The sequence below is a fragment of the Aphelocoma coerulescens genome, chromosome 3 (assembly GCF_041296385.1).
Source record: "Aphelocoma coerulescens isolate FSJ_1873_10779 chromosome 3, UR_Acoe_1.0, whole genome shotgun sequence".
NCBI classification, from domain to species: Eukaryota; Metazoa; Chordata; class Aves; order Passeriformes; family Corvidae; genus Aphelocoma; species Aphelocoma coerulescens.
In genome coordinates, this window is record NC_091016.1 from 33,710,179 (window position 1) to 33,724,790 (window position 14,612).

The 14,612-nt window shown below is 41.2% G+C and overlaps 1 protein-coding gene across 3 annotated transcripts in view; it reads left to right on the top strand.

The window, feature by feature from the left end:
* The window catches only part of EPAS1 (endothelial PAS domain protein 1), a 78,596-nt gene that overhangs the window by 41,605 nt on the left and 22,379 nt on the right, over nucleotides 1-14,612 (top strand). For 2 of the 3 annotated variants that reach the window (XM_069009767.1, XM_069009768.1), the window contains exons 2-7: nucleotides 528-718; nucleotides 10,900-11,051; nucleotides 11,652-11,736; nucleotides 12,056-12,118; nucleotides 12,228-12,346; nucleotides 12,442-12,644. In XM_069009767.1, coding sequence (XP_068865868.1) covers nucleotides 528-718; nucleotides 10,900-11,051; nucleotides 11,652-11,736; nucleotides 12,056-12,118; nucleotides 12,228-12,346; nucleotides 12,442-12,644 — 813 coding nt within the window. The remainder of the gene's footprint in view (nucleotides 1-527; nucleotides 719-10,899; nucleotides 11,052-11,651; nucleotides 11,737-12,055; nucleotides 12,119-12,227; nucleotides 12,347-12,441; nucleotides 12,645-14,612) is intronic. The other variant, XM_069009770.1, reaches the window with a different exon arrangement.

The window sequence follows — 14,612 nt, forward strand, 5'->3', positions numbered from 1 at the left end:
AGACACTTCTATAGACTAACACAATTCAATACTCTAGTACTACTTTTATTGTAATGTGGAGTGCAGCCATTGAAACTTCACAACATTGTTGTATCTATGACACAGCCATATTCACTGTAATTATTCTAACTTTAAAATGGACTACCACCTCATCCCAGAGTAAGTAAATTTAGATTGAACAAACAAAAAAATTATTTTTAATGCATCCTGAATCCCAGAAATAATATTTTACAATTTCATTTTGAATTTCCTGCCTAAGGCAAATCTCAATCCTGTTACACTGCGTGGGGATTCAGGGCGTTCAAAGGCTGACCCATGTACAATCGGAGCCCTTTCCAGCTGTGGCAGTCATCTCCTAATTCCTATTTAAAGGGCACAAATGGGTATTAAAGTCTGGCCAATTGATTTCAAACACTTGACAGAATGGTATCTTCTCATTGCTGAGAAGATACACTCTTGTAAATGCCTCTCAAGTTGTGAATTGCATTTCAAGAAATGCTTTTTCCTTTCTTTTCTTTACCTGTCAGGAGCAGTTCCGAACGGAGGAAGGAGAAATCAAGAGATGCAGCAAGATGCAGAAGAAGCAAAGAGACTGAGGTTTTCTATGAACTGGCACACGAGCTGCCCCTGCCCCACAACATCAGTTCCCACCTGGACAAGGCCTCCATAATGCGCCTGGCAATCAGTTTCCTACGGACTCATAAGCTTTTGTCTTCAGGTAAGATCTGGCTAAAAGAAGTTAGTTGTCAGGCTGGCTGATGGCAGCTTGGTAAGGTTATGCATGCTCTTCTCTGATTAGAGGGTTACCACAATAACAATTAGTGCAGGTTTTTTGCATCTCTAAAAAAGCCTCTGAGAACTCTTGAATGTGGTTTATTAATAATCTCGGTTATGGGACTTTGAGCTTTTAAGAGTTCTATCAGAATTCAAATGTATGCCTTAAGCTTCCATGCTGAAACAAATAACTTTTGATTTGGCGTGGCAAGCGTGTTTGTGCCTGCACATTCAAACAGCAGCTGGGATGCTCTGAAGGTCCAATACTTTGTTTGAAAGGAGTAATTGTGCTATCCACTGGCAATGAGTAGGTTGTTTAAATGGTAGGTTGTTTAAAACTAGCTACACTAAGATAGCTAAAACAACTTCTAAATACTTGATGTGAATGGATTCTACACAATCAGAGCCTTGCTCACGTTGGACTAGTAGGAAATGCAAACAAGCATAATATTTATAGCCTGTGAAAACTGGTAAAATTAGGAATATTCTTATTTTGCCCCTATATTTGAATAAGCACTTTGATGGAAATATGTGGCTTGAGTAGCCTGTAAGATCAATGAAAACAACTGATGTTTCCAGAACTTTCACACGGTGACCTACAAGTGTTGAGAATATATTAACACAACAATGCCTGCGTTGTTTGTGAATGGTAAACCCAAAATTTTGTCTTTTCCTTCATTAATGGCAGGACTCCCAATAAGGTCACGATTGCACTTCCTCTCCTCAGAAAAGTTGAGTCATACGAGAGCAATTACTTTAATAAATGTTATTAGGAAGCGTCCCATTTTGTGGTTGGATTTGCTGTTGGTTTGGTTTTGGTTAGTCTGGAAGATATGGCAAATTTAATTCTGCTTCTGTGCGCTCTGTAATTTCTTGTAGGACTTTTGGCTTTTGCTGAAGCCTGCTGTATAAAATGTAGGTATTTTCATCTTAGCTTATAGAATGTGATTTTATCGTGTACTTCTGTGAAAGAGAAGTTTATTTGCTGAACAGTGTTTGGAAATCATCTCTGATTTTGTCATGTAACTAATACTTGAAGTTGCGTAAATAGGTAAATGTTCTTAAACAAAGCCAGTTTGTTAGTAACTTTCTCATAAAAACACAGCCTCAGCTCTTCAAATATTTATATGGCATGAACTAGAGACTGACACAGCATAGGAAAAGTAAACTTCTGAAAGGCTGTAACCGATAATATAAGTAATGTGCGTGCCTGTGAAAATTGACATGAAATAGTCGGATGCAGTCATCATCAGAAAAATACCTTTGCTTACCTGCTAAGACTAAAGTGAACTTTTCAAATGAATTTACATTTCTCAGTGAGGAGAAAATCTACTGATTAAAACATTTGTTTTGATGATTCTGTATTGCTAAGGCTTAGACTCATTATTTGATGAGATTTGATAACAATTCAGTATACATGTATAATATTCATACATACATGTAAAGACATGATATATCTGAGAGATATTTCTGTGACAGTGTTTGAAAAACAATGTGATTCATGTAGATAATTTACATTTTCTTCAAGTACCACCAGTACCTACCCAGCAGCAGAAAAGACTCTGGACATAAAATCTTACGGAAGTGACAGGCTGTGCTTTAATATTTCATGCTTTCTCTGTATTAGTTATTTGCTTAGCCTTTAATCTCAGTCTAAATATTAATTTGGAGTAAGTCCTCTCAAGAAAATTTGTGTTGTTAGTCAAATGCAGATTTGTCCATGGCTGCATCTTTAGACACCAGAGGCGCAGGTAAGGGTTTCAAAATCTTACATACTTATATTCTGAGGAACTGAACTTAAGGAACTGTAAAAGGACATATTTTCTGGAAGTTTTGGGTATTATTTTCTGATAATGAAAATATGTTAAAATTAAAGAACCCAAGTCAGAAAACCTTGTCTGCTGCTCATCTACTATTCTGAGTCCAGCTAACATATAAATTAAATTTCCTGTCTTTGTGGACTTCTGAATAATGTCAGTCTTTGTAAGGACACTGGCTTTCACTAGAAGGCGGTCCAATTTAATTCAGAGTGGTAGGTTTTGATGCAGCTGGAGGCTCATGGATCAAGAGGTTTGCTGCTCATCCTGTTTTGACAAGTGTGAAGCAAGATGGAAAATGGGCTTGGGCGATGTTTGTGCTGGTTCTGTTCTTGCTTCTGCTTTGGACCCTTTCTGAGCCCCAAGCAAAGCTGCAGCAAAGGTTTCATGTGCATGTTCAGCAGCTTGGAATTTGACCATAAATTTCCTGTTGCATTTGAGAAGTCTGATTTGACTGACAGGGAGCATGGGAGACACTGTCGTCTCTTGATGGATGAACTGGGAAATGGGGAGGTGGAAGTGCATGAGAAGCAAATGCCCACCTCAGCCTGCAGACCCCCTCTTTGCTCTATGTTGTCTTTATTGAAATGGTTTTGATTATTTGGGGTGGACACCTACTGTAAACTGGAGTTAAGTGAGAGTATGTTTCTTGTTTCTAATTTGGTCTATCAAAACCTACTAGCACACCATATTTTATTTTGTATTACTGTTTGTGGGCATGATTCTCAAACACACCTCTCTGTTTCAAGGCAATTTTGCCTGAAGCAGAGAGAACAAGGCCTTTCCCAGGACTGTACCCTCATCTTTCTGCAAGCTGATGCTCCAGGTGGGATTTTGGAGATGGCTGTAGGCAACTTGTGAGTCTCACTCCACTGGCTTTGAGTGTCTCATGCCCTTTCCTATTATTCCCTGAGTTGGAATAGGGCTTTTCACTTGTGTAACTTGGACTGTTTTGTTAGCTGTGTCTGCATAGTGATCATTTATCTTTTGGGAAGTCAAAACCTAGGGAAATCTATGCCCACATTCTTCCAGCAGGTGAATGGCAGAGCCCCTGAATCTGAGCCCTCACTGAAAGCTCTCCCACTACATGCCTTGAAAAATCCCGACTTCTGGATTGCAGAGTGCACGTCTCCTGCAGGCGTTGCAGGGCCTGAGCTTGGCCCTTGTATCCTATCATAATAGGAAATAGCTGGTTGTATATCTCAGAGTTCAAAAGGGTAAAAAATACCAGGTTTTGCTTTATAAAAGTTGCTGCTTTACTTAGTAACACGTTTCCCTTTGATTTTCACAGTAGGCAATTCTGTGTGGGAATGTTGGAGAGGAAGCCTTTAACATTTAGAAATGCAGGCTGTTCGTCTGACGGCCTGATTGAGATTAGTATCACAGGAAGCAAACTGAAACAATAGCTTTATAATACTGTTTCCATGTTGTGCACAGAACAGTACACAGTATAATTGGAATGCTAAGTAGAAATATTTAATTATGATCATCTTAAATATTTTTCAAGATGTCTCCTAATTCTGTTGGCATAATACATTTTTGCCATTGTCACATTCAAATGTTTGGGATAAATTTAGAACTGATCTTTGTTCATTTCATGTAAAGGTTTTGATCCCGTAAAGTTGCTGCTGAAAATAAGCATTCTGATGCTTATCAGTAGTAGAGCTTTTGGAGTTGGGATCTTATGTCCTTTAGTTTACTCAGAAAAACTGTTAGCAGTACTTTTCCTGAATTATTTTCTAGTATAGCTAGTAAGTAAGGCTAATGCTTTTGGGGGAGCTAATAGATGGCAAAAGAGAAATAATAGCTTTTGCTTAAGAATGTGGCTGCCTTGGTTAACAGCTGGCATTGTGATAGTTGCTGTGGCTGCCTCAGAACATTCTCTTTTTGTCTGAATATGAGGAGGAGAATCCATTTTAGGAAGCCTGTATGTGCAGTGCCAATAACTGTAAGTGTTTATTTGAAGCATGCTGATGCTAAAGGTGTTACAGGAACCAGAACTCTTTAGTACGGTGAGTTTCTCTGTGCCAGGACTATGGACTTTTTAATCAAGCTCATCAGGCCAACACAATTTTATTGGCTTGCCTTAATCCCATCCTGTTGTGTGGTCACCTGGGTGTCTTTTCTGTGTAGAAATCCAGCAGAGGAAACTGGCTGGGAGTTGCTCTTGTGCAGGCAGACAGCAGCAGAAATGGGGAGGGAACAGGGATGCAGACAGGAAGTTGTTTGGGAGAAGGGAGGCCACAAGGAAGCCAGTGTGAAGTTGTTTCAAGGGAGGGAGACAACAGAGCCGGAAAGCCAGCAGGGAGCAGAAGGGGAAAAAATAGCTTTTCTCTAGACTTTTAAGGGAGAGGACAGACTGTAGGGAGAACTGATGTGGGCATTGTTTTTGAATGTCTGGACAAGCTGCATCTAATGTCAGACCATTGTGGCATAAACCAGTGCTTTAAAAATAGCATGTCTACTTGGTTGCTTTTATTAAATTGGAAAAATAGTTTTATGCCAACCATGCTGCTAGGAATGAGAGTGAGCCGGGTGCTGAGGGCTTTAGCTTCTTGAAGTGATGTCCCTTTTCAGGGAAGGTGCACCCAAAGGTCCCATGGGGCTCAAAGCCTGGTCTGATGGGGTGCTGTATTCCCACCATTCAACACTGCTGGCTGCAGGACTCCAAGGAAGTTCCTGGGAGCAGCATCTGAATGAAATGGCTAGATACAAACTCTGCAATCAAAACAACACTAACATAAGTGTTTTCTTTATCCAAGATTGCTTGTGCACTTGGAGATAAGAGCCCTTCAGGAAGCTTCAAGTTTAAGAGTAGCTTTTTCTTGATGTATCTAAATTGAAAGCTTTTATTGAGCACATTGAAAATATCCCCTTGAACAGGATGTACTGCCCTGTCAAGACAGAAAAAAAAGGGGGAAAAAAATCAGTCACTCTCTTTTGATGGAAAACAAGAAACCAGGAAGAGACAAGTCTGTCTCAAAGCTGCTCTCTCTGATGCAGGATGAAGCTGCTGTTAGATCTTCCCTAACTTTTGCCTGCTGGCATCAGGCAGTTTTTACAACCCTCCTCTGGAGTGGCAGCTGTAGCCTGGTATCTGTTATGCACAATATGTAAGCAACTTACTGGTACTTATAAGAATCAGGACGAGAGACAAAGCCAGGAAAATTCTGTGCAGGTGAGGATGTGACCTCCAGTAGAAACACATTTTATCATTGTCTACCTCTGAACGGACCAAAAAGACCCTTTTGAGTCAGATCAAAGGTGTTGAGAGGAGTTATAGGCTGTTTGCTAGGAGCTTGTTTATACCTGCGCAGTTATTTCTTGTAAGGAGCAGCCTGATTTTTGAGCCTTCAGACTTGTTCCAAGAGGTTGGACTGAAGGAAATGAGCAAGCATCTACGGAAAAAGTGTTCTTAAACTTGGGAACAGTGCACATCCTGACAGTGAGAATTAATCAAAGCTTGTTTACAAAGTTATTTTTAGCATAAAAGGTTATCATAAACACTGCAATAACCATTTGCTGTTACAGTTCAAAGTTTCTTGTCAATGAATAAATTCTGTTTGGTGGTTAGAAAATTTGTCAAAATAAATACTTACCAAAATTTAATACAGACTAAGACATGGAGTGAAAAATATTGTATCAAAATTCAATGCAGTAAGAAATGCTGCCTTGGGGCAAAGTGAACAGTGGATGACCCAGCAAATGTTAGGACATGGGACACTGTTGCTCTGTTCCTGGTTCTCCTGTAGCTCTGACAGTCATCCCAGGAAGGCCATGGCAGTTTTATGAGGCTTTTTTACAGATTTCAACATCTCCCAGTCTCACCTAGACAGGGATTCTCCTCCTGTATAGGCTTCCCAGTGTTAAATGAACACAATCTTGGCTAGGCTCCATCAATGTAGCTATAGTATGAACAACAATATTACAGTGCTTCATTCTGCTGAATGTGCTCTTAATTTAAACTGGCATATTTGCAGTCCAGTCCCCCTGCTACACTGTCATGAGATACTCCCATTAGTTGAGGGGAGGTGGAAAAAGTTGTAGAAAAAAAACAGACACACATCTTTATTTCAAAATTTAGCTAGAAGCTATTTTGAAATGCAATGCTAACAAAAAAAAATCAAAAAAAAAACCCAAAATAAACAAAAACAAACCACACCCTAAAAATCAGTATAAGCTGAGTCCCACTGTTACCTTTCTTGAAGATGTGCAAAAACCTGGCAAGTGTGCATGAGGTGCTGCTCTCTGAATAAAGTGACCTCAGACCTACTGGAAACCAAAGGCTGAAGTTCTGCTCTCACCTCCTCATGCTAATTTCCCACTTCCATTTGGTCCCAGCTTTCTCAAATATTTTCCATCTGAAGCTGAATTTTCTTATGTTTGTGCTCCAGTTTAGCCCCAAGGTAAATAAATGAAGACAATTTAAAGCAAAGTGAAACACAATAGGGATTTCAGGGAGGAGCTTGCAGTAGCCATGCCATTATTTGTTTTGCATCTGCAAAATAGATTCTTTCTAAAGCAAACCAGATTTTTGCTAGTGGCAATGACTGAATTGCTTCTGAGGTATCACTCTCCTAAAGTGTGTATATCCTCTGTGCATCAGTAGCTAGTGCTTTCCACAGGAGAAAGGGAACGTGCTCTAATGCTGACAGTGCACCCATAGGAGGGACTCCTATTTATTATTTATATTACTATAATTATACCGAGTTACCTGATACAGGGCATACCAGAGCCGCCACAGTGCAGCCCAGCACATTTCTTTGCTGCAGACCGAGGATCCTCAGGTAGCTGATCTGCTTCAGCGGGTTAGCACAGACGACACCTTCTGGGACTCTGTGTTTGCAGCCACCGCAAAGAACCGGGAAACAGTCGAAGACACGAGCACCTTTGGTGTGTCCCCCAGTGCTGCAGCTGCACTGGGTAGGCTGCTGGGGGCTGCTTACGGGGGACAGGCAAGGAATAGATGGGCAACAGCAGCAGAGTGGCTCTGGAGGTACTTGGCACCCACCTTTATGTGCCTGATAGCGCCTGCAGTTTCCTCAGCTTTGAAACGTGAGCACGCCCTATTAAGTACTACAAGAAACCCGTATCTGCCAGCTCCCCTTTCCTGCTGCAGCCAAGCTGCTGAGGAGAAAGGAGGGGGTGCAGTGGGGTTTATTGAGTTACCAGGGAGGCTGGAGTGTGTCTGCAAAACACCTTGGTTGTGCTTTTGGGTTAGGTTAGATGGGGTGCACAGCAGCACAAACAATCTTCTCTCCCTCCTCCCTGTCCACATCACAGATGCCTCCAGCTGGACGAAGATAATTTTAATAAAAACAGTTGAACTCTGATCCCACAAACCCCGGTAACTACATGCTTTAAAGCTGACTATATCTTTAAGTGCTGTGCTCAGCTCGGACCTTAAGGGTTTGAACCTGCAGCCCTGATGTGAGTGATCCATGTCCTCTGTGTGTGTTTGTATAAGTAATATAATTTATATACATGGAAAAGCAAACTCAATCATCTGATAATACAAGTAAAGTGTTTGTCTTTCACTGTTGGAGGCATTTAAGAATACAAATGCTTTGAATAGCCTTCCTGCCTTTGAATGGTCATGTTTTGTTAATGCAAACTTAATGAGCTGGGAAAAAAAAATGGAAAGGAGGGTCTGGGGTTAGAGCTGAAAAGTCATTTTTTCTCTGAACCCACACTTGGCTGATTGTCTTGGGCTATAGCCATGATCCCTGCTGAATAAACCATTTGTTTGCTTCCGGAAAAGTAAAAAAAGACCCTTGACATTCTTTACGCAGTAGAAACAAGCTTGGGAGCAGATGGTCACTTACCTCTTTTTTTTTTTTCTTTTTTTTTTTTTTTCCTTCCCTGAATGTCATTTTGGTCAAAGTGCATACTATTCAAATATATTATTGTGTATTTTCTGTATTTTAAATGCTAGTCCTGATGTAATTTCCTGAAGTCATTTGCTTTGTACTGAGGAGGAACTGGCCCTTGCATGTGTAGCCAGAATACGTGAAATGATAAATCCCCAGCCTGTGCTGGCCATCCCCGGAGAGTGTCCTCTCTTCCCTGCTACCAGACAGTCTTCTTGAGAGGCAAAGGGTGATAAACCAAGTGCTCCCTATGGCTCTGGGGCTGAGTCCATTTCTTCCCTTGTTTGCACGATGCGTGATGGGCTGCTGCGGGGAGGGATATTGAGAAGCAGGAGGATGCAGCAGCCAGCATCATTTTTGTCACCCTTCAGCTGTTCCAAACAGTGCTCGGTGGGCTCTGCATTGCAAAAGCTCATCCCTCTTGGTTTGCTTGCAGTCCATCCTCAGGCACTAGCAGATGCAGTTCCAGGAGCTGTATAGATCAAACTTATCCTTTAATCATCACCTATTAGTACTTCAAAGTAAAAACTGCATTAGTTTGGCTCAGCCTCTTCCCTATTCAAAAAAGTAACAAACCCAAACCATATAATGTTTTACAAAGCTTTGCTCTATTCCTGCTTCTAGACTTCTTGCAAAATGGGTATTTCAACAAGAAACATGAAGGAAAGTGATCAGTGTGCTGTTTCATTGAGGAAAAGAGCAAAAATGAATTAGTTTTGTCAAGTGCTAAGAATATGTACTACAGAACAAACTGTAAGCTGAAATTGCAACATTAAACCAACAAGGAAGAGCATCTTCTCCAAGAAACTTGTTTGTGTCCCACTGTTCTTGCAAGTAAGGCTGATGCAATTATGGTTGGAGCCTCTGGACAGCAAAACTGGTGGTGGGCCCAGCCTGGAGCCTGTGCCACCAGGAAAGGGCACAGAAAGCAGAATTGTTTTAGCTCTTCTCCCATCATCCTTGTTGCCATGGGCTCTAGGGCAGCTTTGATCTAGATGAGACTTACTCACGGTCTTGTATCTTGAAGTTGGTTATTCCTTATTCTGAGACAATTAGGTGGGGTTTTGTTCTTAATTTACCTGCTTTTTCCCTTCAAAATCAGAGCTTTACTATGACATTTGCAATGACTGATCACAACCGAGCAGGCTAACTGACAAAACTGTAAAGATAAGCTCATCACAGCATCTCTGAGGTACACAGACCAGATACAATATCTCTAAGTGGTTTTGTAAAAAATTATTCCAGAAGTTTCACATAAAACATACCAAGTAATTATTGGGCTGGCTCCTATGCAGAAGTTTTTCAGTGCTAGTTGTCTGCACGTCATTCCCTGACAGCTTATTATTCATGGAGCTGAGACATGCTTAAGAGCATAGAAGGGAAATGGGCATTTGTGTGACTGGCAGCAGAAGGAGCAGTGCCCTTCCCCTCCCTCCCTGCCTGCAGTTTTGCCGCGTGTCACACCTCCCATCGCAGGAGATGGGCTGTGTGGAGCACACATGACGAGGGCATCGCGGTGCCTTCAGCTGTCGCTACACTGCAGCCCAAAGGTACCAGAAAAATGTATAACCAAAAAAAAAAGCTGTAATAAACATTCTAGCACAGCCTTAGATTTCAGGTGGACAGTGGCATGTCTTTCCCAAAAATTAGTAAGATGCACTGGGTTCAGGAATCTGCACAGGCAGACATCTGGGACATAAGCAGAGTCTGAGGCTCTCCTTGCAGGACAGAGGAAGTGGGTGACAAAGCTTGTCAGAGCTTGGTGGAGTGGAGCATAGGAAGTTCTGATGTCTGCAGATGAAAAAGCAGGTATCAGTGGGATGGATCTGTGGTTTTCTGAGGAATACTGAGATTTATGGGATGACAAAAAGGTTCACCCAAAATGACTTCAAGGGAACAGTTTCCTACTTTTTCTATTCAAAGTAGTGTTAACAGATGTGTCTGTACTGAGTGAAGAGGTCTATTTAGATATGCTTTGTAGGAGCTGTGTTTGAACTTCTTAGAAAGCCTGATCTGATGGAAGAGTCCCATTAGATGTAAGGGATGCACAGATTTATGTACCTTCTGTAAGATTTGCCCTCTATCTTGTGCCTCCTGTTAGGAGGTACAAATGTTGCATGTGGCCAAAAGAACATGCACAAAGAAGATGCACTTTAGTGCCTGAGTCTGTAGGTGTTAGTGAATGAAAGCACATCTTGCAGAAACATGCTAAAGGTGAAGAGAGGGTCTTGCATTTGCCAAAACATTTTGAAAATTATCTCCTACCTTTCTAGTGATAAGGGTATCCCTTTCATATACTGTTCAGAAGGCCCCACCAGAAGGGGTTTGTTGAAAGGAAATTTTAACAGCAGAAATTCTGTAACCAGATGTGCTTGCATTGCAAAAGGCTGGCTGGGGTGCTGAAGGCTTTAAATGCTTTTTTTGCTTTTTTTTCTCAGTATGTGCTGACAATGAGAATGAACTAGAGGCAGACCAGCAGATGGACAACTTGTACCTGAAAGCTTTGGAGGGATTTATTGCCGTGGTGACACAGGATGGAGACATGATCTTTCTGTCAGAGAATGTCAACAAATATATGGGTCTTACCCAGGTAACTTGTTCCCTTATGCTTTCCTCTCTTTGTGATACAGTTCATAGAAATAATTCTTACGTCTAAATGCAGAAAACCCAGCTGTGTGTCACTGCAAAGAAGACTGGAAATAAAATGTCTTCTTTCTCAGGCAGGTACCCTGCACAGCAGACAACACGGGTTGGAGGTTCCCTCTCCCCTTCCTACCAAGTTGTAATGTCTTTGGTGACTGCAAAGTTGCCTTCCTAGATATTACTGGGGAGAAGAGAAGGCATTTATTCCACTTGTGCCTTAGACTATGGGACAGAGCTGATATAGCTGCTCTTTTGGATCCCCCTTTTTCTGCTTTGTGGATTGGGAGTTTTCTCCTGTGTTGAAAATAGCAAGTGGTGTTGACTGTTAACTGCACTGTGCAAATTCAAAGATAAGAGAGTTGTTCTGGGGAGAAAATGAGGAGTTATGCATAGGATAAACAAAGGGAGGGTCGTGGGATTTGTGCCCGTGAGCATCCTGTTGATGCACTTAGTTCTAGTGACCAGTTTCATTTGAATTGTATTTAAAAACAGATAAATACTTTCAGTTGCTCTGATTTGGCTAAGCGTAGCTCTTACTTCTACACAGGTGGAACTCACTGGACACAGCATTTTTGACTTCACTCATCCATGTGACCATGAAGAAATTCGAGAGAATCTGAGTCTGAAAAATGGTAATAATGAAAATACAGAAGTCCCTGCTTGCTTTTGAAATAACCAAATGAAGTAAATGGCTAGTAGAGATCTGTTAGTCATGGTAAAGGGAAATTTCGGTAATCATCAACTGCTATTCAATGCTCTGCAGATTTGTTTCGTTTTGCCAAATATTTTTTAAATATGATATTACTAAGGAATTGTCTATTTAGTATTTTCCTTCCATCAAGTTTAGATGGGTATAATGTTTTCAATTGTAATTCTTTGGAAAGTTTTATGTGCTGCAAGCTAAAACATAGGTTTAAAACGCACAAAGTCCTATTTACATTGTACTTAAAGTTTTAGGTCTGAGCTCTACTAACTGCTCTGCAATGGTTGATGCATCTTTGATGGTCTCTGCAGGTAAATTATCTGAGAATTAGTCTGTTATTTCTGTTGAATGCTTCATGCTTATAAGTAGGAGAAAGCAAGAAGGAAAGTGAGAAAACTCATTTGCCTTTTCCTGATTCAGGTCCAGGCTTCGGAAAGAAAAGCAAAGAGACGTCAACTGAGCGGGACTTCTTCATGAGGATGAAATGCACTGTTACCAACAGAGGCAGAACTGTTAACCTCAAGTCTGCCACATGGAAGGTACCATATTTGAGCCAAATCAAGTGGTTTTGATTTTTATAGACATTTTGATGTGTAGAGAAAGAACATCTTAAGTTTGGTTCTCATTATTTCAGGTTTTGCACTGCACTGGACAAGTTAAAGTATATAACACTTGCCCTCCTCACACTCTGTGTGGGTATAAGGAGCCTCTTCTCACCTGCCTTATAATAATGTGTGAGCCTATTCAGCACCCTTCAAACATCGATATCCCCCTGGACAGCAAGACCTTCCTGAGTCGCCATAGCATGGACATGAAATTCACCTACTGTGATGACAGGTAAGCTTCACTGGTTTTTCCTTTCCATAGGTGTTTTTATCTTCCTGAACAAAACAAGCAGTTCTTCCAAATGTCCTCTGTGGTCCTGGTAAGCAAGGACTAGAAGAAAGTACAACCTGTTACCAAAATGGCTATAGCCAAAATGGCTTACTTAATTCACTTCAAATTTCAGTTTGGGCAAAGCAATACTCCTGATGTATTTCCTCCTCCTGCCAAGTGAGGAATTCAATTTTACTGGGAAATGTGAGGCAACTTGGAGCCACAAACATCAGCTTCTCGGGGTTTAACACACTGAAGGGGATACAGGATTTCTGTTCCCGTGTTTTAGAGAGCGTGTCCCATGGCACACCATATGGACCTTAGTCAAGGACTGTTTTGCGGTTGGTTTGGCCCAGGATGCTGTTATCATTTAGCTGGCAAGTACTTCATGCTCTAAATTAACCAGGAATAGCTAAGGCATCCAGAGTACCTGGCTGCTCTGAAATGGAGTTGCAGCCTCTTGCTTAATGAAAAGCAAACAGCCTGTATTGGTTATCTACATGTGCCTCTTAGTGACGAAATGGGGGGGGGGGGAGGATCTTGGATCAGGCAAGGGGCTTGTCCTCTGCTCCCCACACTTCACTCTTGAGTGGAAAAATGGAGATCCATCTAGTCTCCATGTGCCTGACTAGTGCTGGGACCTCCATGGCCTTTCATGCCATCTGCCTCCTCTGCCTATGTACTGTGACAACAATCTTCCATGCATGCGAGTGAGCCAGAGATCCCTTCCCATGAAGTGTCTTCAGTCCCCCATTTGCCCAGAGAAAGTCTTGTCTTTACTGCTGTGGATTTGGGGTTTGTTTTGGGGTTTTTTATGACGTCATCTCTAAATTCAAGATGAACTTTTGAACTGCCTAAAGAAATTGATTTCCTGAAATTCAGAGATGCTAGCAACCTCTGAGGTCTGGAGGCTTATCAGTGAGATTATACATATGCTTGCAACTTACACAGAAACTCACAAGACCGACAGCTTTGTTGTTTTCTTCAACCTTCAGAGGTTTTCTTAAACTTTGCTAAGTAAGATTATTTTTTTAAACAATGTGATGAAGCGGCCATATAAAACTTGCAGTGTTAGCTGTGGATGAAAGCAAGATTATAAGTGTGAAGCCTGTGGCTGACCTTCTGAACTCTCTGAGAACTGAGCAGCAAGTGTGCTTTAACTAGAAATGGTCTCTGATGTAATCACAGTCAGACTTTTTTCTTTGTTAATATTTTCAGGATGAAAATATTGAGATATCAATAGGATTTTGCTTCTGGAGGGAGAAGCAACAATATGGTAGTGACTCATTATTAAAAGCAATGTGACTCTGAATTACTGGGGTCATTCAGTGGCAGGCTACAGGAGAGTAGCAGAGGATTTTGCTTTATTACAGCATTCACATGTCTCTGCAAGACTTAATGCATAAGCCATTGTAAGTGAGAATTAGAGGGACTGATGCTATCCCATTAAAGATACACATGCTTATTTCTTAAATAATGATATATTAGGCCCTGTCTTAAATGGTGGGTGTTTCATTTACAGGGAAAATGTTTCACATGGCAGTGAAATACAACAGCTTCCTGTGGAGGATTGAACTTGTAGGGATTTTAGAGATTTTTTCTGTAAAACCAGACTACAAAGTAGTACATCTTTTACTAGATAGTTTTGGTTGGATGTTTCATTCCTGTTTTATTCAGATCTTGATAAAGCTGCAAAAAGCCAGCCAGGGCAGAGAAGGAGGAGACCTCACAAACCTTTCAGGTTCTTCACAGCAGATCCACCTGGCTCCCACTTCCCTTCCAGAGGGATGTTGATTTCTCTCCAGCAGGCGACACTTCACTAGGCACATAAAAATGCAAAACACTCAGCTGTTCTTATCAAATTCAGTGCTCCTAGACAAATTGCATTGAAGGAGCAGCTTATGCCAAGAATGTAAGTCCAGGCTGGGG